General features: G+C 39.7%; 1 protein-coding gene across 3 annotated transcripts in view; it reads right to left on the reverse strand.

The window, feature by feature from the left end:
• Positions 1–26,919, reverse strand: part of PRKN (parkin RBR E3 ubiquitin protein ligase) — a 643,936-nt gene that overhangs the window by 436,859 nt on the left and 180,158 nt on the right. For all 3 annotated transcript variants that reach the window (XM_081855184.1, XM_081855182.1, XM_081855183.1), the window contains exon 3: positions 3,453–3,690. In XM_081855184.1, the coding sequence (XP_081711310.1) occupies positions 3,453–3,690 (238 nt within the window). The remainder of the gene's footprint in view (positions 1–3,452; positions 3,691–26,919) is intronic.

Consider the following 26,919-nt stretch of genomic DNA (forward strand, 5'->3'; position numbering starts at 1 on the left):
CTTATATGTGTATTTGCAAAATCAATGGATCCTACAGAATTCACTACCAAGTTCAGTACAGAACCACTGCTTCAGGACAGGGGAAGGAATCCTGTAAATGCAGTGTCCACATTCATAGTTCAGATGAGGGAAATGATAATACCATATGATGACATACTGCCATTTATTTCTAAATATTAGGTGGTGATATTTGGGGAAAAGTAAGCACTGAACTTTATGTTCAAAACTTACCATATTTTTCCGTGTATAACACGCCTCTGTGTATAAAACAGCCCCTATTTTTTGGGACTCCAAATAAAGAAATCCCCCCATATGCACTATCTGTGTATAAGACGACTCCCATTTTTAAACTTTAAAAAACTGAGGGAAATTCTTATACACAGAAAAATATGGGACTTCCGGGTCGGCGCCATCGCCGAATGGCGGACTCCCTCCGAGCTCCGGAGGGAGCCTGCACGGCAGGGGCTGGGTCCTACCGCACCGGCGATGCGGGGACCCTTAAAAACCACGGCCACGGGGGCCGTGGACATGGAGACTCGGCTGACACCGTCAGCGCCCTCCCGACTCGTGAAGGAGCCTTTTTAAAGGCTACGGATCGGGTGCCGGGGAGAAGCGTGGTGTTTTGAGTCCTCTGCTATCCCTGCCGTGCGAAGCCGCATGCCATTCGGCGGAGAGCGCTGGCTTCTTCCTTTGAAAATTCGGACCTAAAAGAACAACCTGTAAGTAATTGGAACTTGGACTAAAAAGAGGGATAAAAATTTTAAAAAATTTCGGAGCGAGCGGGGGAGGCGCAAAAAAGGAAGTCAGCCACCCCCTCCATTGTAGAAGGATCAAAGCAAAGGATCTGATAACTAAGATCGGAGTAACATCATTTTGGCAAGTTTTTAACCTCACGAGTGAAGAATATGAGATTGAGCTGGAGGAGGAAAGTAGAATTCGGACTTAAAAACAACCCCCCCTGGAACCCCGGGAGCGATCGATGACGGAGTTTGGAGAGGAGAAAGGCAAGTTTTGACAGCTGTCAAAGAGCTGTCAAAGCGGAAAATAAGATAGAGACTATGTTACAAGGACTTTGCTGGTTATATTTGTTATAAATTGGATACAAATTGTTTTAAATAAGGATTACAAAGTTACTAGGGCTAATGGATGCGATCTGGAAGAGAACTCAGTTTTTGCAATCCACCTAGAGGAGCCGAGGGATATTACAAGTTTTAGCTGGAAATTGGAACTGAACTGTTTATCTCCTGGGAAACTGCAGAAATGGAACATTATTATGACTACAGAGGCCACTACATCGAAGAAGACAATGGAATCATCTGTTGTGGAATGAAAGGAACTTGACGTAATGTTTTGTTTCTGAATAACAAGCCTCTGTAAAGGAACTAACTTTTGGAATTAGGACATTTGTGCAGGAAAACAGGGACAGAAAGAAATAGAAAGAGGAGTCTGATCAATAAGAACAACAAAATAACAAGAATTGGACCAAGTCAAAAGTGGGGACATTTGGGACATCCAGATTTGACAAGCTTAAGGATTATAATTTGGAGTTTTTCACTCCTGGATATAAAAATCTGGATGGAAAAAATGGGCCTCTCTTTGAGACAGAATCCTTCCATGATTGGACACTCGAAATTAAAGAGGACTGGCAAAGGACTATGATTTAGAGAGACGTGGAAATATCGGACATTGAGGAACATTGGGAACGCAACCGGGAAAAGGGGGGGTGGGAAATGTGGAATCCTTAAAGGCGTAAACTATGTTTTATTTAGGCTATATACATTTATATGGTATTCTAAAGTGGGGAACTCGTGGTGGGAATAAGCCGATTTTAGGGGAATGGAAAATAATGTTGTTGTTTTTTTTAAAAAAAAAAATTGGGTTAAGGATAACAAGTTTGAATTGAGGAGAAGAACTTGTTGAGATCATTTGAGAGATTTGGAATACAAGGGGGGGAGGGAAGGGGAAGTCCTGAAAGGATGTAATTGGAAAAAGATTTGAAATTGGATGTTTTATTAATTTGTAATTAATTGGAAAATTTTAATAAATATTATTAAAAAAAAAAAAAAAAAAAAAGAAAAATATGGTATAGTCCTTCCTAGATCTACCACTTAATGGTGATGGTAGGTTATTGCATGCTTGAGTGGTTTAAAGAGCCTTGCCCATAGAAAATGAGCTTATCAAAGTGAAAGCTATGCTACAGCCCTTTTCTCAGATATGCTAACTTTCTACCTAGAGAGCCAACTTGTAGCCAACTAAGTCATACTCAGAGTGGACCCATTGAAATCATGAAACCATTGAAGTTATGACTACCTTAAGTCAACTGATTTCAGTGAGTCTGCTCTGAGTATAGCACAAATTGGATACAATCCAGGGAGAAGGTGTTGAGGGTTTTCTTTTTCTTTTTTGTAGAAGAGGGTTCAAACACTCAAGTCTCCCCCAACCATGTAGTCTGAGAGTCTTCCTCAGGTATTGTCCCAGAAGGGATGTGCCACTAGATATTCAAAACATGTATAGAACCATAGAATCATATAGTTGTAGAGTTGGAAGGGACCCGGGGGTCATCAAGTCCAACCCCCTGCAATGCAGGAAACTCAACTAGATCATAAATGAGACACGGCCATCCAACCTCTGCTTAAAAACCTCCATCACCTCTCGTGGGAGTTGATTCCACTGTTGAACAACTCTTTCACTGCACTGCTTGAATGGAAACTAATTCTCCACATCACAACTCTTAAATCTCCTTTCCAAATTATTCCAAAAGAGTTGGAAAACCAGGATATGGCATCAGATTACCAGTTCCCTGACAGCTAGAGAAGGAAAGCTTCAACCAACATAATACTATGACTGTGGTCCTCAGCCTGTTCCACTGCTGGCCACAAAGCCCTTAAACTCTAGTGATCCTTAAACTCTCCATCATGTAGAATGCTACAAAAGGATGAAGAGAGCTGTGCTTCTTGCTCCTTAAATCTAAATATCCCTCTTTAGCAAGAAGATCATCCCTCCATGCCTCTAGATCCCTGGCAAGTGTTGAATGACATTGTGCCTCGGAGCTGAATGACCACCTCTCTGGGAGGTAAGAAACTTATTAACATTTAAATAGAGATTCCCAGGAGGGCTGGCAGACTAAACAGAATACACAATGTGCTTCTTGTCTATGACAGTGAGGATTAAACAAAGAAACATGCACACCAGCATGACTGGCTGATGATTCCCAAATGGATTTGGGGAACTATAAAATGGCAGCAGCCTTGTCAAGCAAACTCAGGATAATCACAGCATGCATCCCTTGAATATAAGCAACAGGGCTCAAAGAACACCAAAAACAGTGCCCCAGCCTCCGGGGTTTTTTATATATGGTTCACCAAAAAAACAGGGAAAAGTTGTTCCCTACTGCACAATCAGCTTTAAAAGAAACCCTCTGTATTTTGGATTGTGTGGGTTCAGCAACTTACCAGAATTGCCAACTAGAGGGGAGATGCCGTCATCCACAGTGTCTAAAATCACAGCAAGGCCAGCTGAGTGAGAAGGCAGCAGGTTGGTGTTGAGATCCACCCGAGTGAGGCTTTCAGCTTCTCTTCCATTGCTTGTTAGAATGCCAGAGACATTTTTGCTTTCCGTCTCAACCTCTTCATCCTTTTTCTGTGGATTCTGAACAATATGAACGATACTCTGCTGGGGCAGGTCACAGCTCTGAAAAACAAGAATAAAGTCTCCATCAATATTCAAGTCTGAAATAAAAGAAGCATTTCCCATCTCCAGTTTGGTGGGGTTTTTATACAGAGTGATTCCCTTATCTATTTCATGTAGAATTTCAATGAATAATAATGGGGCTGAAGAAAAAGTGACAAAAAGCAAACTGCTAAAATTAGGATTGCTTATGTTCACTACAGGGTCACAATGCTTAGACAGTTCTAAACATTTAACAAGAAAACAGTGGGTCAGTAGCAGCTCTGAACAATATTTTGTGAAAAGCTATATGCTCTCTGAAATCTTATAAAGATTGCAAACCCACATTTACTTATTCGAAACATTTATAATTGGTCTTTCCAAAAATTCAAGGTGACTAACAACAAAGTGGGTGGGAGAAAGACCACCCACACACCTCTACACACACCCCGTTGTTGTTGTTAATTTTATTTATAGACTGTCCTTTGTCCTTAGGGCAGCAGGGGTGCCAACTTGAATAAAATAGGTAAGTCCCCATCCCACATAACTAATCACAAGATGTGGCACGCACACACCATTTGAATGGCAATGCTCATCAATTTTGGGGTCCTCCAGCCCCATAAAATATTTTAGGGGGGAGGAGTTCATCCTTTAGGAGCTGGCTCCTATGCAGAGCAGTGTACACTACATAAAATAATAATAAGGTAAAGGTACCCCTGCCCGTAGGGGCCAGTCGTGTCCGACTCTGGGGTTGCGCGCCCATCTCGCTTAAGAGGCCGGGGGCCAGCACTGTCCGAAGACACTTCCAGGTCACGTGGCCAGCGTGACAAGCTGCATCTGGCGAGCCAGCGCAGCACACGGAAACGCCGTTTACCTTCCCGCTAGTAAGCGGTCCCTATTTATCTACTTGCGCCGGGGGGTGCTTTCGAACTGCTAGGTTGGCAGGCGCTGGGACCCAGCAGCGGGAGCGCACCCCGCCGCAGGGATTCGAACCGCCGACCTGACGATCGGCAAGTCCTAGGCGCTGAGGTATTACCCACAGCGCCACCCGCATCCCTAAAAATAATAAAAATAAATAATAATAAAATAATAATACACAATGTATATTAATTTTTTAAAAAAAATGCAATTAATTGACAATATGGCAGCATACAAATCGGAACAAATAACCCAGCACAGTCTCAAATGCCTACAGCAAAGCTTTCCAAACTGTGTTGTGACACATTAGTGTGTTGGCTGCAGTGTGTAGAGGTGTCTCGTGAATGCTCCCCATGCTCTTCCCAGGGCTGAAAAAGGGTTAGTTTAACTTTTGGTTTGCTAGTAAAACTTATTTACTGTGTCGCGAAATGATGCATGTCTAAAACGTGTGTTACCAACATGAAAAGTTTGGAAAGATCTGGCCTAGGGGAATTCATGTCTTAAATATATTTGGGGTGTTGCGAATCCAGCTCTGTCACTGGAGGTTCAGGAAGTCTCAGTGGCTAGAAGTGCCTTTGACCAACTTCCATGGCTACGGCCATTTGTTGACCAGGAAAGCCTTGTCAACAATTTTGCTGCAGCATTCTGTACTAACTGCAGCAAAGGAAGCACCACATTGCAGTAATCCAGTATAGAAGTAACCAGCGCATGAACTAATGTGACAAGGCTGACCACCTCTCTGGGAGGTAAGAAACTTATTAACATTTAAATAGAGATTCCCATAAAATAAAATATATAATGAAAACTTTGCTTCAAGGATGTGTAACACACCTTGAGAGGCAGGGAGTTGTCCAAGTGAGGTGCCACCAATGGGAAGAATGTCTTCCAGGCCACTGCATAATAGGCAGTATCTATCAACCAGAACCATTAGAAGAGCCTCCCCTGCAGATTTTAAAAACTGGGTTAGCAGATTCTGAAAGATGTTCTCTTTCAAATATTTGGGCACCAGGTCATTTGCAGGGACAGAGTAGGAATATTTGTACTTTAATGTGTTCTGCACTATTGCTTTCCTCCATCCACCCCCACATCTGGCATTTGTTTATAATCGGCCAGGGGGCGGGAAGACAACCACCACCCTTGGATCATTTTCAGAAAGGCAATATTTATGTTGATTTCTTACATAAAATTCTAAAATGTGAAAAAATGCATTTGATTCTTGAAATTGAATTTAAGAACCTTTTCCCCAAGGAAGTAATAATCCAGTCAACAGAGACTTGTCAGAGCAATGGCTTTACTGGCTTATTAATCAAAGAATGCTAATACTAAGCTTTAACTTTCAACTCCATGTTAACATTAAATAGCCTTTTTTAACATTATAGTTAAATAGTTTAATATAAGTACATTAACACAAATTCACTGTGACTCCATGAGTGCAAAATGCATATTAATGATTATGCTGAAACTACAGTGTTACCTCCGGTTGCGCACGGGGTCCATTCTGGAGCTCCAGTCGGATCCTGAGGAATTCGCAACTGGAGATGCCTCCTCTGTGCATGCGCGCGTGGCAAAACCCGGAAAAATACTTCCAGGTTTGCCGCATTCGCATCCTGAAGGATACGCAACCAGTGGCGTGCGTATCTAAAGGTACCACTGTACTCTTAAATCAATGGTACTGGGCACAATCCTCCAGAAATATCTTTCCTAAACCCCATTCATTTCAAGGGGGCTTACACAACAGTTTATTGTGGACAGGATGCATCACAAGCACATCAATGCTAATCTAGTGGCATTCCAATTCTGGAATGCACCCTCCTGCCAGGTGCAATTAGCAACAGCACTAACAGAGTTTCAACACTAGTTGAAAAAGTTGCTATTCACTAAAACATGTTGTTAAAGTAGTGTCTACACTTGGCTGATGTAGCTATGATGTTACCATATTGTTTGATTTTATGTTCAGTTGTATTAAAATGAATTATGTGTTTACTGCATTCTAATGCTATTCCTCCCTCTGGGATTATGTGGCCAACGAAGAGCGGATTATTAATAATTTAAGTAAAACAAATAAATATCTATTTCAGGAGTAGGGGGGCTATGGCATTCCAGCTGTTATTGGATTCCAACTCCCATAAACTCCAACAAGCATGGCCAATGATAAGAGATTATGAGAGTTGCAGTCCAACAACATTTGAAGGTCCACCAGACCTAATATAGCAGAAAATTTGTGCTCGACACTAACTTTCTTTTGAGGGTTCCCCATAGATACTAAGAGGAATAAATGACATATTAATGATGACCACTACATTGTTGAGACTGTAACACTAGAGAAAGCTGTGATACACAAAATGGGTTTTATGTAAAACTGAAGACATCACAAATGTTTTAATGGAAAATCCATTTTGGGGGACAGAATACAGAGACACTAAAGGTGACTGAGACAAAAATGAAGTCATTGCATGAGAGAAAAATTAAGCACACAATATCTGATTATTATTGCCCCCGGGACTTAAAGCATGGAGCCCTTGCCATCTCTCAAAAGCTGTGTGCACAGAGAGAAAATCATTTGGGAAAAGCAAGTAATTACATCAGTTCCATGGTCTAATGGCACATAAGATATTTAAAAACCTGAATGGGGGGGGGGGTTACACCCTGCCCCACCCCTCATTCGGGAAAATAAAGGTGGGATATTATTTAGTTTAAGATAGGATACTTCTAATATATCGTATTTTTTGCACTATAAGACTCACTTTTTTCCTCCTAAAAGGTAAGGGGAAATGTGTGTGCGTCTTATGGAGCGAATACAGGCTGCACAGCTATCCCAGAAGCCAGAACAGCAAAAGGGATTGCTGCTTTCACTACGCAGCGATCCCTCTTCCTGTTCTGGCTTCTGAGATTCAGAATATTTTTTTTCTTGTTTTCCTCCTCCAAAAACTAGGTGCGTCTTGTGGTCTGGTGCGTCTTATAGAGCGAAAAATACGGGTACTGTATGTAAAAACTTGTTACTAGACAGCCAATTGCTTGAGAAAGCCTAGGGTGGAGAAAGCAGTAATCCAATAGCTCAAATAATGAAGCAAATGGAACACCGTATCTCGTATCAGAATCCATTAGGACACAACCCTTGCCCCTGTGCAAAAGTCCAAATTAAGTCAATGTCTCTCTATGGGTTCACTGGGTTGTTTTCCCAATGTTTAATGGAAGACTTTGGTCCAATTACACACATTATAGATAGGCTCTTTCAGAATTAGAGCTCTAACACTCATATACAGCTTATTTTCACGATGCTACCACAGCATCTCTAGGTGGTCTGAATTCACTTTCCACAGATGATTACATTTTTTTTGTCTCAATAGAAACTACATTAAATTACTTTATTTGTACAGTATACAATTCAACACATACCCAGGGACCAAAGTGACAATGGTCAATTTATTGTTAAATAAATTCCCAAAGTGGGACCTTGTGTAGTAAAGAGAAATAATTGTGGCTTGGCTTAGTATTTTTAACAAAATAAAACAATAACATAAAGTTGTAAGAAAAGTTGTAAGATCCCGTTCGCATCCCGAGGTACCACTGTATGCGATTTCACATTGGATATTCTTTCCCAATTCTGTAACTCTATTTATTTTAAATATTGGCTAGAAAATGAAAAAATGCAAGTTTTTATATGTGTGCAATATCTCTGAGTGGGAATTATTCATTGCTTTTTCAAACTCAAAATGCCACTACAATTTTATAGATTTCTTTCTGAAGAACTATAATAGCAATTCATAGCGAATTAAAGGATGCAAGCTTTAAAAATAGGCAATCATGAAGCTCTCAATAACAATGAGGTACTACATGCAAATGAATTCCTCAGATTTAAGAACTTTTCCAATCTTCCTAAAGGCAAGTGACTTTTGCTATTCCAGAAAATCAGAAGGCTAGAATAGCAAATGAATATTTGGCAAAATTAATAATGGCGTATTCAGGGCATCTTTGAAATGATGATAATATTTCCAGATTTTCAGCTTAACCAAACATCAACTGGGATGCATCTTTACTCCTCGCATCAGAATTCATTGCATTAAATCTGTGGGGTACATCAGGTGCATATTTGTATCCACACTGCAGTGCTTTAAATGCATGTGTTGAGATGTTCATCCTTATCCTTATCCTTGACTGGCTTCAGCTAGAAGTCGGGCATTTAATGTGGCTGATTCTATACTGTGGAATACTCTTCCATTCAACATTTGATCATCATCATTATCATCACTTCATTTGTACCCCGCCCTTCCACAGTTAAAAACAATGCTCAAGGCAGCTTACAACATGACAAGATTTACATAATGACAAAATTAGCATCCTCGCTAACTCACACATCTTTTGAAGACCTTTTTGTGCTGGTAGGCCTATTCAGTTGTTTAATTTTTTTCATGGCCAGCCAGTCATTTTTTAGTTCATGTTGTATTGCTTTTATGGGTATCATGTTTTATTACACCTGTAGATGCTCTTGTACATTGCTTCAGTTTTTTGTATTAGTTTATATTTTTATTTTTTTAAAATAAAAAATATTGAGAAGATATTGAAAATTAACCTCCTTTTGAAGAACTGTCAAAACCACCAGCACTACCCATCTGCAAATATTTTTATCACACAGTGGCTCCTCCTTGCACCAGCACCTTGTGAAAATGGATGGAATGCCAGTGTGGGAGGAGCCACAGCATGGGCTCTTCCCATATTGCCATTTCATAGAGCAACAAAGAACTGTATTTTAATGGCTCCCACAGCACAAAGCTCAAATGAGGGAAAGGTCCTTATGCTATGGTTATATACCTCCCACTGTATTTTGTTATCTCCTGATGAAACTAATGGAACTGAGATTTGGTTGCACCATGTATACAGGAAAGTGTTGTTGATGGCATCAGATCAGAGAGGGCATCAACCTACCTTTGGCCACTACTCCAAACGCAATCAATACTATTATCATTCCACTCAATATAATGGGACACACAATATGGCAACCATAAATAGAAAGTATATTCTCACATACAGTCTGTGATAACATTTGCTATGTATGTCTTTGGAGAATACAGAATGGGGAGTGAAATTTATATCAGTGATCCTGACAAGACACGAGTGCCCTTCATTTAACATTCATGCTGACATAATTGTCCACCCTTGTGGTATAATAACCTATGGGATTAATGCAGATAGATGAACAAAATGAGCTACAAAAATCTAATCTACCACGCGATGCCGAAGGTAACATATTACAAAGGTTTTGCATGAATGCTGCTCATTAAGTACATGTGCTGCTCTCCTGGCTTGCCGCTGTCGACTGCCTTCATAATGAGATAATCATTTACTGGAGATAACAAATATACCCAACTGGCAGTACCTGAACTTCCTTCATCCGAGTTTCAACACACTCCCACTTCAGAAATTCAGTTTAGAGCTTATTTTCATACTAATACTAACCTCTTCTTTCTCTCCATTTGTTCCCTTGTTATATTTCACCTTGTTTAAGCATCATGTTCCTTCACCTAATTCTCTTGTTCCCTTTTCTCTGGAACTCACTCTTGCCAGCCACATATCTCCCTCTTTACAGCATTACAGAAAACAGCTCTCTGACTTTTTAATCTCTGCCTCTCCTCCTTTCTTCTTCCTTTTGTGTCTCTTCCCCTTTCATTATAGTCTTATGCTTTTGGATCATGCAAATATATGGCTAGGTGTTTCTTCTTTTCAATGTAACCATTATACAGTGCTTCACTTTTGAGACACTTTCTAATTTTTTTAATGCTAATGATGATTGTTGATATCAACAACCTCAGATATGCAGATGACTCAACCTTGATGGCAGAAAGTGAGGAGGAATTAAAGAACCTTTTAATGAGGCTGAAAGAGGAGAGCGCAAAATATGGTCTGAAGCTCAACATCAAAAAAACGAAGATCATGGCCACTGGGCCCATCACCTCCTGGCAAATAGAAGGGGAAGAAATGGAGGCAGTGAGAGATTTTACTTTCTTGGGCTCCATGATCACTGCAGATGGTGACAGCAGTCAGGAAATTAAAAGATGCCTGCTCCTTGGGAGAAAGGTGATGGCAAACCTAGACAGCATCTTAAAAAGCAGAGACATCACCTTACCAACAAAGGTCCGTATAGTCAAAGCCATGGTTTTCCCAGTAGTGATGTATGGAAGTGAGAGCTGGAAGGCTGATCGCCGAAGAATTGATGCTTTTGAATTATGGTCTGGAGGAGACTCTTGAGAGTCCCATGGACTGCAAGAAGCTCAAACCTCTCCATACTGAAGGAAATCAGCCCTGAGTGCTCACTGGAAGGACAGATCGTGAAGCTGAGGCTCCAATACTTTGGCCACCTCATGAGAAGAGAAGACTCCCTGGAAGAGACCCTGATGTTGGGAAAGATTGAGGGCACAAGGAGAAGGGGACGACAGAGGACGAGATGGTTGGACAGTGTTCTCAAAGCTACCAGCATGAGTTTGACCAAACTACGGGAGGCAGTGGAAGACAGGTGTGCCTGGCGTGCTCTGGTCCATGGGGTCACGAAGAGTCGGACACAACTAAACGACTAAACAACAACAACCATTCCACCAATCTTAGTACCTCTCATCTCTCCCAGAAAGCAAGTACTTTGTATGTGAATTCCCTCCTTTCCTCATTCTGTTTATCTGAGCCTTTAAGGGTCAGCCTCTGCTCCACTTCCACAAAAGGTATCTATCTCTCCACCCATAGTTTCTGCCCACCATCACCACTCCATTGAAAACAGTAAGTGAAATGCAGGAAACATGAGCAGGTGGCTTGTGTAATCTCATATGAGTCCTTTCTACTTTACATATTTCTGTAATTGCATGGCACACCACAACAGCCATTTATTTTTTTTTACTCTTAAACCATTATTTATTTTCATAAAATAAAATTATGATTGCAACCCTGGTGTGATTATTACTCGTTCACTAGAGCTGGCACACTAATAATATTATTCTTTAATCAGTGGCAAATCCTGCAAAGTAAGCAAAATACTAATGGTCAATGGGAGCCTGTCTACAGCATGTAATTGTCTTGGAAGTAAAGATTCCAAGAACAATACTACCAACTTGTGCCACCCCACATTAACTTTTTTCCGTGGTTACATCTGTAAGAGGTGTGTTCATGTGCATCTGTGCTTAGGTTCACAGGCAGATATTTTAACAAAGTCCAACTTTCTCAACCATACTACATTCGGTCTCTATTTAGTTGGAGCACTTTATCTGTACTTTTTAAAAAAGGGGTGGAAAGAAGCAAAGTCATTATTCTTTTCTTCTGAAAAACTATTTTCACTTTAAAGTTCTCCCCACTAGAATGTCATCATGTTACAAATGCCTAAGAAATTATTGATGGCATTTTCATAGGCACAAAATTAATATTTGCAAAATGAAAAATTAAATCTAAGAATTTTAAAGAGAATTTTATATTAAGAACATTTCTGGCAATTTGCAGCTTTAAAACCGAGCTCTTGCTAGGACCACCCACCCACCCTATTCTGCCACTAGATTTAAAGAATGATGGCAGCTATTAGTGTTTTGACAATGACATTAACAACTTATCAAGCTGATACTAAAAGGAACAGAACAACTGTAAAATGAGTACTAAATTCACTTGAAACCTATAAGCAGAGTTAGCAAACTTATTATTTCCCTTTCCAATAGAAGTATTATGCACTGCATGCTGCAGAACAGCCCATAAGACCTTAACTCATTTCAATATTTATGCAGAAGGCTACCGATCAATGACAGTTTTATAGCTCTAAATTAAAAATGAACACAGTTGCAATGCTATGATGTATGCTGTCTTCATCAAGGCAGTTTCCTTTGTGAATTTGATTGAACACAACTATCACTTTTATTTCACTACTGTATGCCCTGATACAACTTAAATCATCTAAACGTATTAACTACAGCAGTTAATACAGAAAAAGAACTGCCATAAACCTAGACAAAGACTATGGACCAGGCTTTCTGCTATTTTGCATTGTGCATGAGTTATGCTACCAATTCTTCATCCTACAAGAAGTGGATGTAAAACATGCCATTTGATGCAGTGGGACTTTGTCCTCATTGTACCACTGTGAATTATAACGAAAGGTTACAACAGAGGACAACAAAGGGTCAAGTCCTATGAGCAACTATAATTTAAGTTCAAAAAGGGATCCCATGAGTATTCTGTGCTAGAGCTATCTATGGCTTTTGCCTTAATGAACCTTGCTTACTGCTGGGTCTTTGCTTATGCCACACCAGATTACAGCGGTACTTCGGACTACATACACTTCAGGTTACAGACGCTTCAGGTTACAGACTCCACTAACCCAGAAATATTACCTCAGGTTAAGAACTTTGCTTCAGGATGAGAACAGAAACCATGCAGCGGCAGCAGGAGGCCCCATTAGCTAAAGTGGTGCTTCAGGTTAAGAATAGTTTCAGGTTAAGAACGGACCTCCGGAATGAATTAAGTACTTAACCTGAGGTACCACTGATATGGGTTAATTTACTAGAGGTGCTGGATGGGAAGAGCAATCATAGAGGTCTGCATTAGTCAATATACCCCTCCCAATCATACAATTCCACAACTGAATAGGGCAGGTTGTGCAAAACATAGTCATGCCAAAGGAAATCTGCCTACCTAACTTTTCCTGCTAAGTCAGCATACCATATAATAATACCCTTATTTGTATCCCATTTCTGCAACCTGGGTGTCAAAAAATTTGGGATAACTGAATGTCAGCAAATAAGAGGCATTTGGCATTGATCCCGGGGGGGGGGGAGACTTAAAGCCGTAGTTATTCAAGTTCCAACACAAACTTAACTGGTTGCAAATCCGCAGATTAGGCTGCAGAAGCAAATGACAGACTGGGCTCCAGACAGACCAAAAAGATGCCCATTTTCCATCTATGTTATGTCAGCATATCAAAGGGACACAAAAGAGCATATGTTTTAGAGAATAATTAAAACCTGATTTTTAAAAAATCCACATTTTTTTTGTTTGGTTTTGCTTTTGGAAGGGAGTGTTATACAAAAAGATTTTAAGAAAAAAAATACTTTTGTTTACTACCCCATTATGTTATGCTTCCCATGTATGAGATAAGGTTGGCTTGAAAAATCAAACAAAGTAAATCCAATTTCAGAGTGTTTCCCATTATGCATACCAGCCTTAATTTTTCATACCTACATTTTTAAAGCTGGTATGAAGTTTTTACATTATGCTGGAAATATAAAATGCAGTTCCTTGCCACACAATACTTCTACAAGAGTGCCCACAAAAGCCATTTACTTCATTGATTCCAGTACTTAAACTCTATTTCACATACAATACAAAATACACGTAGGGCAGGCTACCCCAGCACTAGTCAAGGTTGTTTAATAAAAATCTATGGCAGGCGACTGATCTTATTGAGCTTTCTCCTCTAATGTGGTTTACAAACACTGATTCACAGGCCTCAATTCAGACACCACTCTATGCTTTAGCAAGGTTAACAATGGGTTGGCATACTACAATGGTACCTTGGTTTTTGAACGTAATTTGTTCTGGAAGACTTAGAGTTCTAAAACTTTCGAAAACCGAAAACTCAATAGCCGACAGCTAGGCCTCAGGATCTTGCACTCAGCGGAAACTGCATGGCATGTTCGACTTCCGAGGTGTGTTCAAAAACCAAAGCATTTACTTCTGGGTTTACGGCGTTCAAAAACTGAATTTTTTGTCAACAGAGACGTTCGAAAACCGAGGTACCACTGTATCTGAATGACAAACCAAAGTTTGTGATCAGTCAGCAAACCAGAAATATAGATCACAGTTCGAAATTAATTTGCAAACCATAGCTTGTGCTAAGTGTTTTGGCATAATGTAACAATTAATAAACCATAATTTGAACCGTTGTCCTACATTTGAACTAATAAAAATAAGCACTGCTGAAAAATAAAAGCAAGGGACTAATTTATTGATGTTGCTGAGGTTTAAAAATAATGGACTGTGAATATTACTATCCCAAGCTCTTAACGCCCAAGTGTATTCTTATCTGAGGCTTATTTGCCCAAAATTCTTACTCTGCTTGGAATGCAAAACAAAACAATTCTGCCAGATTTACATGCCGTGGAGATCAGGTGAGGTTCCTCTGTGGATAGCAAATTAATCAGTTTTAAAGTCTGGAAAAGGTTTCTCCACATCATCAAGCCAACTTACATAGGGAGACAGCATGTGGCCTACCAGATAACTGAGCCATCTTAGCTCCTTGTATTTTAGAAAAGCCTACCTCTGGTTATTTACACATCACTTTTTCTGTGCAGTAGTGCTAGAATGCTAATCTGTCTTCAAAATAAAGTGCACATGCCCAAAGAATTAGAACCAATAAACTGTAATACCTTTCTGAGAATTCTCCAATAAGGCTTGTAGTTCAAAATGCAATTTGTAATTGAGCCAATGGGGAGACTCATTGCTACTCTAAACAATACTGCTCTAAACCATAGTCTGCCTATTGTATATTTATAAATTTAAATCATGGTTTGGGTTCAAACCTATGGTTAGTGCAAGCCATGGTTTAGCATGGTATCTGAAGTGAGATACGGCATTTTAGCTGAGACCTATTTCAGTCAGGAAGGTACTTCCTGTCTCCTTATGTATTAGGGAGGTGCCTAACCATTTTGTGGGCTGGCAAAAAATTACATTATAAAAAGGGGGGGATGGGATGGCAATCTAATATCAAAACAGAGAAAACAATGGACAGAAATAATGAATTTCCCTGAACCAATCTCCCCTTTCACGACCTCATCATGCAGCAGCTGCCTATCAATTTCCAAACAAGCAATAAATATTAAAATGAATTTTTTTTGCATGTATTATCAAAGCTCCTGACATCAATTGTTTTCACAAATGTTTTCTCCTGCAAGCTCTGAACGCCTCTTCATCAATCTTTTATCAAAAGCAATCTTGTTCTGATTTCTCTCTTATCACAAAAGCTCCTTCTTCACATCTCCCTGTCTTTCTAGGCGAAAGATACATGAATATCATTTTACACTCCACTGTGGCTGCATCTCCATCGATCAGCAAAATAAAAAAAGATTTGAAGGATGTGTCGTGACCCTGCAGAGCTCCAAACAACAAAAACACATGTAATGATTCCACTGTGCCTGATACGCTGACAAAAGAGGGAAGCATGTGAGCATGTCTCCACAAATGTGTTTGCACTGCTTTTCTCCTTTTCTTTCCAAGGGATGCTTCCATGGAAAAACATCTCCAAGCAAGGACACAGAAGAAGATTTTACAGTGCACTTAATTTCTTGATACCTTCCTGACATGCCCATTGAGCTTGAAAGAAAACAAACATCTATCAAAGTTGTCGTACTGAGAAACCCCAGAACTGTCAACCTAGCTTGCCTGACCTCAAAGTCATAATATGTTTCATCAAACCTATGTGTTGAAAGTTGTTGTGTTTGTTATATTTACAGAAGAGTTTACTATTTTAACTGATTTAATTGTTTTATACTATTTTAATTTGTTAGTCACCCTGTGACTATTTGGTAAAGGCAGTACAGAAGTACCAAAGTTAATACAGTAGTACCTCAGGTTAAGTACTTAATTCATTCTGGAGGTCCGTACTTAACCTGAAACTGTTCTTAACTTGAAGCACCACTTTAGCTAATGGGGCCTCCTGCTGCCGCCGTGCCGCTGGAGCACGATTTCTGTTCTCATCCTGAGGCAAAGTTCTTAACCTGAAGCACTATTTCTGGGTCTGTAACCTGAAGCATATGTAACCTGAAGCGTATGTAACCCAAGGTACCACTGTAAACTGTAATGAGGGTGGTTTAGAAAAGGCTATTACATCAGCATTGTAGTCCCATTTACAACATACATTTAAAGTGGAATCATACCACTTTAAACAGCCATGGCTTCCCCCAAAGAGTGCTGGAATTGTAGTTTTTAAGCCATTGCTTCCCCCAAAGAGTGCTGGAATTGTAGTTTTTAAGGGTGCTGAGAATTCCTAGAAAACCCCTATTCCTCTTACAGAGCTGCAATTCCCAGAATTCCCTGGAAAGAAGACTATTAAACTGCTTTTGGACTTATAGCTGTGTGCAGAGAATAGGGGTCTCCTAACAACTCTCAGCAGTTTAAATAAATCACATTTCCCATAATTATTTGGGGGAGTCATGCCTGTCTAAAGTGGAGCCTTAGAGCTGGGATTTATTTTTATTTTTTTAGTATGCTAACCACAGCCAATAAAGAATCCATTGTGAGTCCTCCTTAAAAATCAAATATACCTGCAAACACCTTTACAGCTCTCAAATGCATTTTGTTTTTTATATATAATTTTTTATTAATTTTCCAATTTTTAACACTAAACAGCAACAACACACAAACATCAACAAATACAAACACACCCAAAAAATATCATTTCTTAACCTCATTTTCATACGCCTCGTTTCTCAGACTTCCCCGTACCTCACCCTTTTTGCATCCTTATTTTGCAGTTTTTCAATAACCCCTTTTGCCAATTAAATTTTAAATTTAAACTCATTGTCATTCTCAATTTCACCTTAAATCATCAAACAGTTTTAGCTGCAATTCTGCATCTTCCTTCCCCTTGACATTTTATCACTCCTCAATTTTACAACAGTTCTTAAGATATACTTTAAACTTCTTCCAATCTTCCTCCACTGTCTCTTTCTCTTGGTCGCGGATTCTGCCGGTCATTTCTGCCAGTCCCATAAAGTCAATCACTTTCGTCTGCCATTCTTCCAGTGTGGGTAATTCTTGTGTCTTCCAATACTTTGCTAGAAGGATCCTTGCTGCTGTAGTGGCGTACATAAAGAAAATCTTATCCCTCTTTGAAACCAATTGGCCGACCATGCCCAGGAGAAATGCCTCCGGTTTCTTTTGAAAAGTACATTTAAGTACCTTCTTAATTTCATTATAAATCATTTCCCAGAAGGCCTTAATCCTTGGGCAGGTCCACCAAAGGTGAAAGAAGGTACCTTCGGCTTCATTACATTTCCAACATTTATTATTGGGCAGATGGTAAATCTTCGCGAGCTTGACTGGGGTCATGTACCACCTATAAATCATTTTCATAATATTTTCTTTTAAGGCATTACATGCCGTAAATTTGATACCGGTGGTCCATAACTGTTCCCAGTCCGCAAACATAATGTCATGACCTATGTCCTGTGCCCATTTAATCATAGCTGACTTAACAGTTTCGTCTACTGTATTCCACTTCAGCAATAGGTTATACATTCTTGATAAATTCTTAGTATTGGGTTCTAACAATTCTGTCTCTAGTTTCGATTTCTCCACCTGGAAACCAATTTTCCTGTCTTCTCAAATGCATTTTGTAACCTCATTCTTTCATTCAGGACACATAGGGACCCCACTTTCACTTTGTACTCAACATTGTCCTTCTCTCCACACCATAGGCTGTAGCGAGTGAGGGAGCTGTTCAAACACCGGTAATACGGATCAGCACTACCTACATTTTGCAGGTATCTGATTTGATTTATTAATTCATTTTGCATGTCTGAACATTATCTTGAATAAGATCAAATGCCTGCTTACATGTGCTGATCCAGATATATCATAAGTTGCAAGCACATCAGTCTCCCCTCAAAAAAATGGGATACGGGACGTTATTGGAAGGAAATATGTGTTCTGCAACTGTTTAACTGAGCCTGTCCCCCAATTGTTATACCATTTGCCGTATATTGAGATTTATGTTAAGTTAAGACTTGCAATAAAGCATTAGATGTCTCTCCCTTTGGAAAGATAAAATAAAATCATGGTATTCAAGTCTGAAGCCCCCTTTAATTCCTTCCGAAGGCAAACAAAATTTATAATCCCTCCATTTGATTTTCTTTTAACCACTTGACTTCAATGGCATTCCCTCCTGTGCATGTGGAAGAGCTCCAGGATCTGACCGTAGGCAGTTTGCATTGGCAGGTTTTAGAAAATCCGCGTCTTGGGATACCTGAAGGAAGTAGAATCAGCTACTGAAAAACCGCTCTCTCTCTTCTTCTTTTTAAGAAAAAAAATATTACTTGCCATGTTCATCCAGAAAAAGAAATAACAAAAACACTGATTTTTCCCTTACATCAAAATCTATTCATTGTCTTCTTTTGACACTGCACTAACCCCTTCCTTCCCTGCAACAAAACTAGCAAATTACTTAGGAACAGGTAATGTTATTCAGAGATTAACTAAGCCATATGAACTTGCCCTGGGACAGCCAAAGTCAGATGAAGCACACCCTGGCCCATGGAGGCATGCTGTCTAACAACAGTTAATAATAATTTAGTTAATTTGAAACAAACAATTCACAATGATAATTGAAAGGTGGATAAAACAACATTTCTAAAATTCAGCTAAAAAACTTTGGAGCGTCACAGTTATGGCAGACTAATATAAGCAGCTGGGCTAGTGAGTTGCAGAGGTCTAGAAAGTCTATATAGGCTTTTGTTCCAAAAATCATAGGACCAGTCCAATACTTATTGGTGGATTAAGGCTTTTATTTTAGTTAGCTTTTAATGTCTGATCTGTCTTTTATTAATTGTGATCTGTCTTCTGCTCTTAAATATTTCAGTTCTTTAAAACTATTTTGTCTCATGTTTGATGATGATGATGATTTAATTTTATGACTTTACATTTGATTTTTTTTTTACATACAAAGCTTTTCACTATTCCAAGAAGGACAGAAGAGTAAAATAAATAAACTAAACTAAAAGGATACATATTATCTTGTAATAGCTCAGGTTAAGAGACTCCATTTGAACAACTAAAAGCATAGCAACACACACACACACACACACACACACACACACACATACAACCCAAATACACCCAGTATTTGCATTTCCTATGGAAAATTAAAGTAACAAACACAATTGCACATACAGTGACTTGATTTTTCTGTTTCTCCTCATTCCTCAGGGTCAAGTAGGAATTATTTCTCATTGCTTAACTGTTAGTATTCCCTCTCCTCTTTAAAGAGAAAGCATGTTTGTATCTCTCCTGGAGAACATATTATTTATGGAAAGTCAGAGCTAAGAGCAAGTCCGTTCACTCTGTCCTGAAGGCTGCCATTTTAGTTATCATCTGAATCTCTCTGGCAGGGAGTTCATGCATTCTTCCTGAAGAGATCTGACTTCCACTCTGCTAATCTTACCCTGTCTGTTAACAGTTTAAGCTTTAAAACTGTCTCCAAATTGAAAAGCAACAGAGAGATGAACTTAATTTTCCAGACATTCAGTGGGCAATGGCTAGTGCTACCCTAAGTTTCAGCAAGATATAATAGTCTGTGAGGCATCATCCTCTTCATTTCTGGAATAAATTTCACATGTACTTAAAACATGCATTCTTTCATTTATGAATTATCAATGAACATCTGAAAACACAAAGCAACTGTGGGTTTGTTTAAAAAGTAATGGGAATGAGAATTGAAGACACTTTGTAACAAGGCATCTCTAAGCGCTAAAAATATACCGTACACAAAGTATTACATAGGAATCACAGTTACATCTAAGTGAACTGTTGCATATCCTCACCACTCTTCTTGAGGTAGAACATGGTCTGAACTTCGTACTAAATAGATTTTTCCATGGATTTGCTACTGACTTTGAGAAAATTCTACATAAGATGTAATGGTTTCAAAGGTTCTATTTATCTCCTGGGGTTGGAAAAAAACAATGCCCTGGCTATGTGGACATTCCTCAGGAGCACTATATTTCTGGAAATGTAATAAATGCTATTAGAGTACACTGCTTTTCTTCTTCTTTTTAAACATCATTAATAGTCACAAACAGCCTTTGGATTGAAGGCAGGTTTAAAATGTAGATGGTAATCCAATGGTGGTGATGATAATTTTTGTGGGTGACAATTGAACCTGTAACTCAGTCAAATAATAGTACACCTGAACTAATTGGGAGCTTACTTCAGAGTATGCTTGTATAGGATTCTGCTGTTGAACTTTAGTCTATCAAAGAGATGCCACAGTTATCTCATCAACATGGCAGTGGCTCTATGTAGCTATTTTTCTGTTGTTGTTTTTTAAAAAAGAGATGTCCCCTCCCAGTGAAATTTCTTCCTAATAAACTTAAACATCTGACCCCTGTGTAACTAGGGGTACTATTGTGATTATAGTATCTAAACTCAAAAAGTATTGCAAACAGAATTATGCCCAATCAATTTGTCTGCTGCAACAGTCATGCCATTTAAAAACTGTCGTTAATACCTTATTTATTACTTCAGTGTAAAAGGATAAACCCTTTGAGGGACCACATTCCCATCTGAGAAAGGCCCTTGGATCACAGGCAAACTCAATTACACATTGTGTCATTCTCAGAAAGCCTCCTGGAATCTCTGTTTCTGGGGTGCTGTCATAATTACAGAGCTAAGAGCCCTGTAACATGGCAAATTAATACACCCAGCTGTTATGATGCAAAGTTCAATCCGTAACTTGAGTCCCTGGAAATAACATTCAAACATCTGGCCCTCCACATTATCTACATGGAGGATAAGAATATATATATATATATTAACTAATTTGGCGAATCTGTGGATATCAGTGAATTCCTGGGCAAGCAGAATCTGTAGCTTTTGAAGGTGGGGAAAAAATAATCTCATTATGTGGAAGCAGAGACAAGTTTTCTGGCACTATGATGGAAAGTGACAATTTTTGCTTATCCAGAAGCTTGGAATGATGAGGCAATGTTTTCAGCTATTATTTCTATGCTGAATAGAACATTTCCCAAATACCATGCATGGTCATACCTCTTCTTCTGACAGCATTGTCATGTGAATGGCAGAGCATGACCTCTGTGCTTCTGATTCTTAAGACATGATTGAAGCCTCACCATCTCAAGTTCTCACATTATGATTTAATGAAGGGGGAGGGGAGGAACCCAGAAAAATAGACGCAAAGAACTACTGTCATCTTGATCAGATAACTTCGGAAGAGTAAAATGGAAAAGTCAATTTGGGCTTGTTTACAGAAACTAACAAAACTCATCTGGGGCAGTCCTGTGGTTACAGTACCACAGAGGCTGTAATGTATATCCTTACAGGATTATGCAGAATCTGGGCTGCTTACACACATACATACACCCAAAAAGTAAGACAAAACAAGACACAAATTTGTGGAAGAATTTCATATACCTATGTATTTGACTAGGTGCAAATTTAGGGGGAAAAGATTACTACAATAGAACTACATTGCAACTCACCATAGTAGGGAAGACTATAACCGGATGACTGGTGTGCCTGCTCACTCTGCTGTCGTTGAGCAAGCTGGTGGTGAGTGAGTTCAAGGCCCCTGCTCTCCCTTCTTGTGGTTCTTTATATTTAAATCAGACAGCCTTTCAAACAAAATACTCCTTCAAGTAGAGGTCTGTCCTTTGCAGAATATGATGCATGGACACCCTAACACAAGAACACATTTCTCCTTGTACCCATTTGAATCACCTCTAGGAAGATGATCCCATTGCCTCTTGGAGGTTTAGAGACAAACACTCCCTATCAGGACTTTAAACACAAATGAACTGGCCTTAACTGTTTTACAACCAAAGAAGGCCCATACACCCTTAACAACAACAATAATAACAACAGAAGCAAATAAAACACATACAAATTGGAAGGATAACCAAGGACACCAGAAAATTACAGTTGTGTGTGAGAGGTGGGGTGGGAGCAACTAGTTACAGTTTCAATACTTCTTTTTTTTTTTTTGTCAAACCAATTTCCTTTTTGTTTGCAAGACGTAAATCACGAAGTGTGCTGAAGCAGTGCAAATTATTGCTAATATTAGCAGGAAGAACTTTTATGTATAAACTTGTGCAGAGAAACACAGGCATCAGAGCTGTTTAACTACATGAGGTTGTGCTTTCAAAAAAAAATCTTTCAACTAAATTTAATATCCAAATGCTAAAACTTAAAGCACTCAGATATATCATGAAGATTTATGGCACTTTCTGGAGAACTTTAATTCCCCAAGCCAACAAATTGATTTCACTCATCCATACACCAAGATTCTTTCTACTGTGACAGTATGGTCATTTCCAGTTTAATATGACTTGCCCATTTAATAATCAAGCTAAATGGGTGGGGATTTTTTTTGTGGGGTGTCTAAAAATATATCAAAATATAGGTCCTATTTTTTATTGTGAAAAAAGAATTGATTAATCCATCAGCAGCTGACATCCGCTAACACGATAGAAAGAAAACAACCTATGCTTGCAATCTGCTTCCTTTAAAAGGTTTGAGACTGATGACAATACTTAACAAACAAACCATGAATATAATATGATCACGCTGATTTATTTATTGCCTATCCCACCCAAATTCTCATAGACTGCAACAGCGTGGAAGAAAATTATACAAAAATACAAGGTGTGCTAAATTCATATACAAAAGGCTTCATCACAGCCTACAAAAGACAAGCCTAGGGGAGAGGAAAGAACGGGAGGCTTCATAATTGTGGAATAATTGTGGTTCGCTGCAATGGGGAGGAAACACTATATTTTGCTCTTTGGAAACCAGTTTATCAAGGACAGACTCTTCCTCTCCATCACAGTGCTGCTGTGGGGTGGAAGACAACTTTCAAAGGCAACTCATCATGATCTTGCAAAGGCACCTCTCCTTCCTCTTGTGCACTGCCCTTACTAGCAGGTTGGAGGTGCTCAGGAAACAAGGAAAGAGCATTGATAGTGCTCTAGTCTAAAGGAAGAAGTAGCACTTTTGTAAGGCCGGGAAGAGGCACCTTTAGAAAGTACAGATTTAGATTTGGGCTCTATGAACCTGATCTGGCCTGGGGGTTCAACAGCCTGCACTGATCTTGAACAAGACAAAAGCTTGACTACAGTTCATAGTTAAGAAGGCGAGAGCTTAAACATGAGTCCTGGGTTCAGATGGCATGCTAAGCCAAACCTTGATTTAGCGCAGTGCACGCAACAGTAAAACGGATCAGGGAGGAACAAAGCAGCACAAAGTTTGTGGATTCCATTCGCTGGTGCAACCTCAACGGTCGGTACCTCATAATCTCAAACAAACACTTTTAGCAGTATTTTTTGAGACTAAAAGTGGCACTTATCCGTTGCTTTATTGGTAGCTAGAGAGCTTCAATAAAATAGCATTAGTTTAAAATAATATCTGAGGTTTCGATTTTACTTCTATTATTTTAATAATGCAAAATGTTTTAAAAAAACAAAAAAAAACCAAGCTAATTAATAAAAATGCTAGATCTTCTTTATCAGTCACTGTGTAGGGTAGATTAAGGAAGAATTTCTTTAAGTAATTCAACTATTTTTAGCTCCTAGCCACAGGGGACTGACTACTAAGAGACGCACCCTTCCTAATCTGTCTCTGGACTCTGGCCCCCTCCCAATCAAATCTACACATTTTTAGAGTACTGAAAACTATGTTTTGGTTTTTATCATATAAATAGATCACTGCAAATGAGAACCATTTCCACACTGGTGGAATAATCCCTCGACATTTGCGCTCAGCATGACTCAACAGCAGGAGATAATATCTACCTTCCATTTTCTTCCAGTACTTTAGCAATTTCACACTGTGAGAGAAAATGTTCCCAGGAGACCAACTGGAGCTCTGTGCCACCCTGCCCATTCAAGCTGAGTAGAGCGTGGAAGAGAGTTCTTATCTGCATATCAATGCAATCCCTATATTTTCTGATTGCTCCCTCCAGGATCCAAGTTATGGGAAAAACAAAGGTCACATAATGATGGCTATATAATTCACATGAAAATGGGGAGTGGGACATTGCAAAGCAGCATGAACATGTGTATTAAATACTATGCTGAGGGCTTCTTCACAGTAGTTTGCTTTAACTCCATAATCCATTATATCTTCCACCACATAATATTGTAGGGCCCATGCAAAATGTCTGAGTGGATAAGAAAGGCTTCCACTTGCTTAACTCACAGGGAGCAAAAATGGAGATGAGAAGCAGATCTAGAGATTTCTCTGCCTTCATTTGAACAGCAACAGGAAAACTACAAGTGGCTGCTTGTCTGCCAGGATAAGACACAGAAGCCACAACCCTGGGAAGTGGCCAAATTGAGGCTTCTTCCTTGGTTAGCAGCATTCAGAACACAGGACAGGGATGGCAAGGGAATAATGATGCCTTCTACTGGGCCCAAATGTTCTCTTTAGGTAGAGGGTTGCCAAGGCTGTCCCATCTCAGCACCAGGTTGCTGGAGTTGGAATGACCACAGCCTTCCAGCCACCACTACAAAATAAAGCTGTCAGTCTGGTGAATTAATTCACAGCTGTCATCTGATGAATTGATTCGACCTAAATAACCTGAACATGCTCCTTACAGACAAGAGTTGCACTATTTATTTATTTATTTATTTTAAAACTTATATACCACTTTCTCAAGTTGTTTACAGAGAGAGAGAGAGAGAGAGAGAGAGAGAGAGAGAGAGAGAGAGATGCGGGGGGGGGGGAGGAAGGTAGAGAGAAATTTAGTATCAGAGACTGTTCTGCCCACACAGGGTTCAGTTATTTAGTGATAGCAAATCTGTGTTTTAATATTAGGTAGAAGGAGTAACAATGCTGCCCCTTTAAGAAAAGATAGTGCCTTTCCCCCTTTTTAGATCCCAAGGTGGGTTGGGAAATGTGGGTTGGGAAATGTATTCCTTGTATTGGGAAATGTAGGCACAGCAATATTCTACTTTCTTTTGGCTCTGCCAGAGAGCAGGAAAATACCTCCCTTTTATTGACTTCGGCCAGAGCGGGAAGAAACCTCCCTTCCTCCTTTGTAATCTAGTGGCAGTCTAGTTATGGCAAGCCCAAGAAGGGTGAACTCACTTTTGTCCTTACAGAGCTCCACAGAGAACTTAATACAAAGCTTCTAACCATCTTCATATAGAACCATAGAACGGCCTATTGGAATGTGAGTAATATTTCTATATGGGCCTTGATTATCTTCAATAAATCTATGTATGATAGCTTTGTGGAACTTTGTTAATACTATCCAGAACGAGAGAGAAATCTCCAGACGGAACAGAGACCATCAGCTAACCATAATGGAAAGGTGTGTCCTTAATAGCCAGCCTTAACTACGGCACCAGTCTTAACTATGGCACCATCTGTTTTTCAGCAGATGTTTCAAGGTTGAAACAGAAAGTGCCTGCTGAATCTCTAGTGGCTGAATATTCCACAGGAGTAAGCTGATAACACTAAAGGTTCTATTCTGCGCTGATGTCAAATGAGTCTTTCCCTAAAACATCCCTGCACATGATCTCGGGGATCTAGATGGGATATAAGGGTTTAGGTGGTCCCGAAGGTGCAGTAGATGAGCAGCCAGTTTTAACAATGTTTAGCAGATGTTTTAACAATGATGTTGTTAGTCTTTCACTTCTCCCATTGCAAGGATCATCTGATCCTATTGTTTGCTTTCTGTTCTGTGAGAAAGGAATCCTGTCTATGTGACTTCTACCTCTGGTACTATTGTATTTTTTTCTTTCTGCTCTTTCTTGCGATAAGACAGAATGTCTGTATGAGGGCTGCTCCTCTCATACGTGTTTGTTATGTTCTTTAATCTGTAATTAGTAGAAGTAAAGTAGGTATGCCCAGATACCTCCTCACCTCCATCTGTGCTGCTTTTATTCTGCTATACCGGGTGCTCACAAGACAGCAGCTGTGAGTCCCAGAACACCAGGACAGTGTAGCTGTTCCAGTTGCCGGAGGAGGCCATGGGGCCTGTAGGAGTGTTCCATTAGATGTAGCATGTTGTTTGGCCTGTGACCCCACCAGCAATCTGGCTCCTGCATTCTAGACCACCTGCACCTTCCGAACCAGGCCCAAGGGCAGCTCCACATAGAGCACATTGCAGAAATGCTGCCTCGAGGTTACCAACTCATGGACTTTAGTGGCCAGGCTATCCCTAACCAAGAATGGATATTCTAGCTGGTGAGCCAGACAAAACTAGTAAAATGCATTCCTAGCCGCTGGGGCTTCTAATGACAAAGCTATGCACTTGTTGCTCCTTCAGGGGTAATGCAACCCCAAACAGAATGAGTAATTTGGCAATCTCACAGTCACAGGAACCATCCACCTAAAGAGCCTCTATTTCCCCAGGGCTCAAGCACAGTTTATTTGCCCTCATCCAGTCCACCCAGAGCTGTAGCTAGGTGATCTTGCGCCGCTGGCAGAACTGTCCAGACTGCGACCCCTAGCCACGGACAAATTAGCTCTTCATTCTGCCTCTCCTCCACCCCCCCATTCAATTAACCTTCTATTTAAAACCATTTCTTATGAGGCAATAATCAATATTTATATTTATGGTCATATTTTTAGTCGATTTTG

The sequence above is a fragment of the Podarcis erhardii genome (assembly GCF_964252035.2).
Source record: "Podarcis erhardii genome assembly, chromosome: 3".
Lineage (NCBI taxonomy): Eukaryota > Metazoa > Chordata > Lepidosauria > Squamata > Lacertidae > Podarcis > Podarcis erhardii.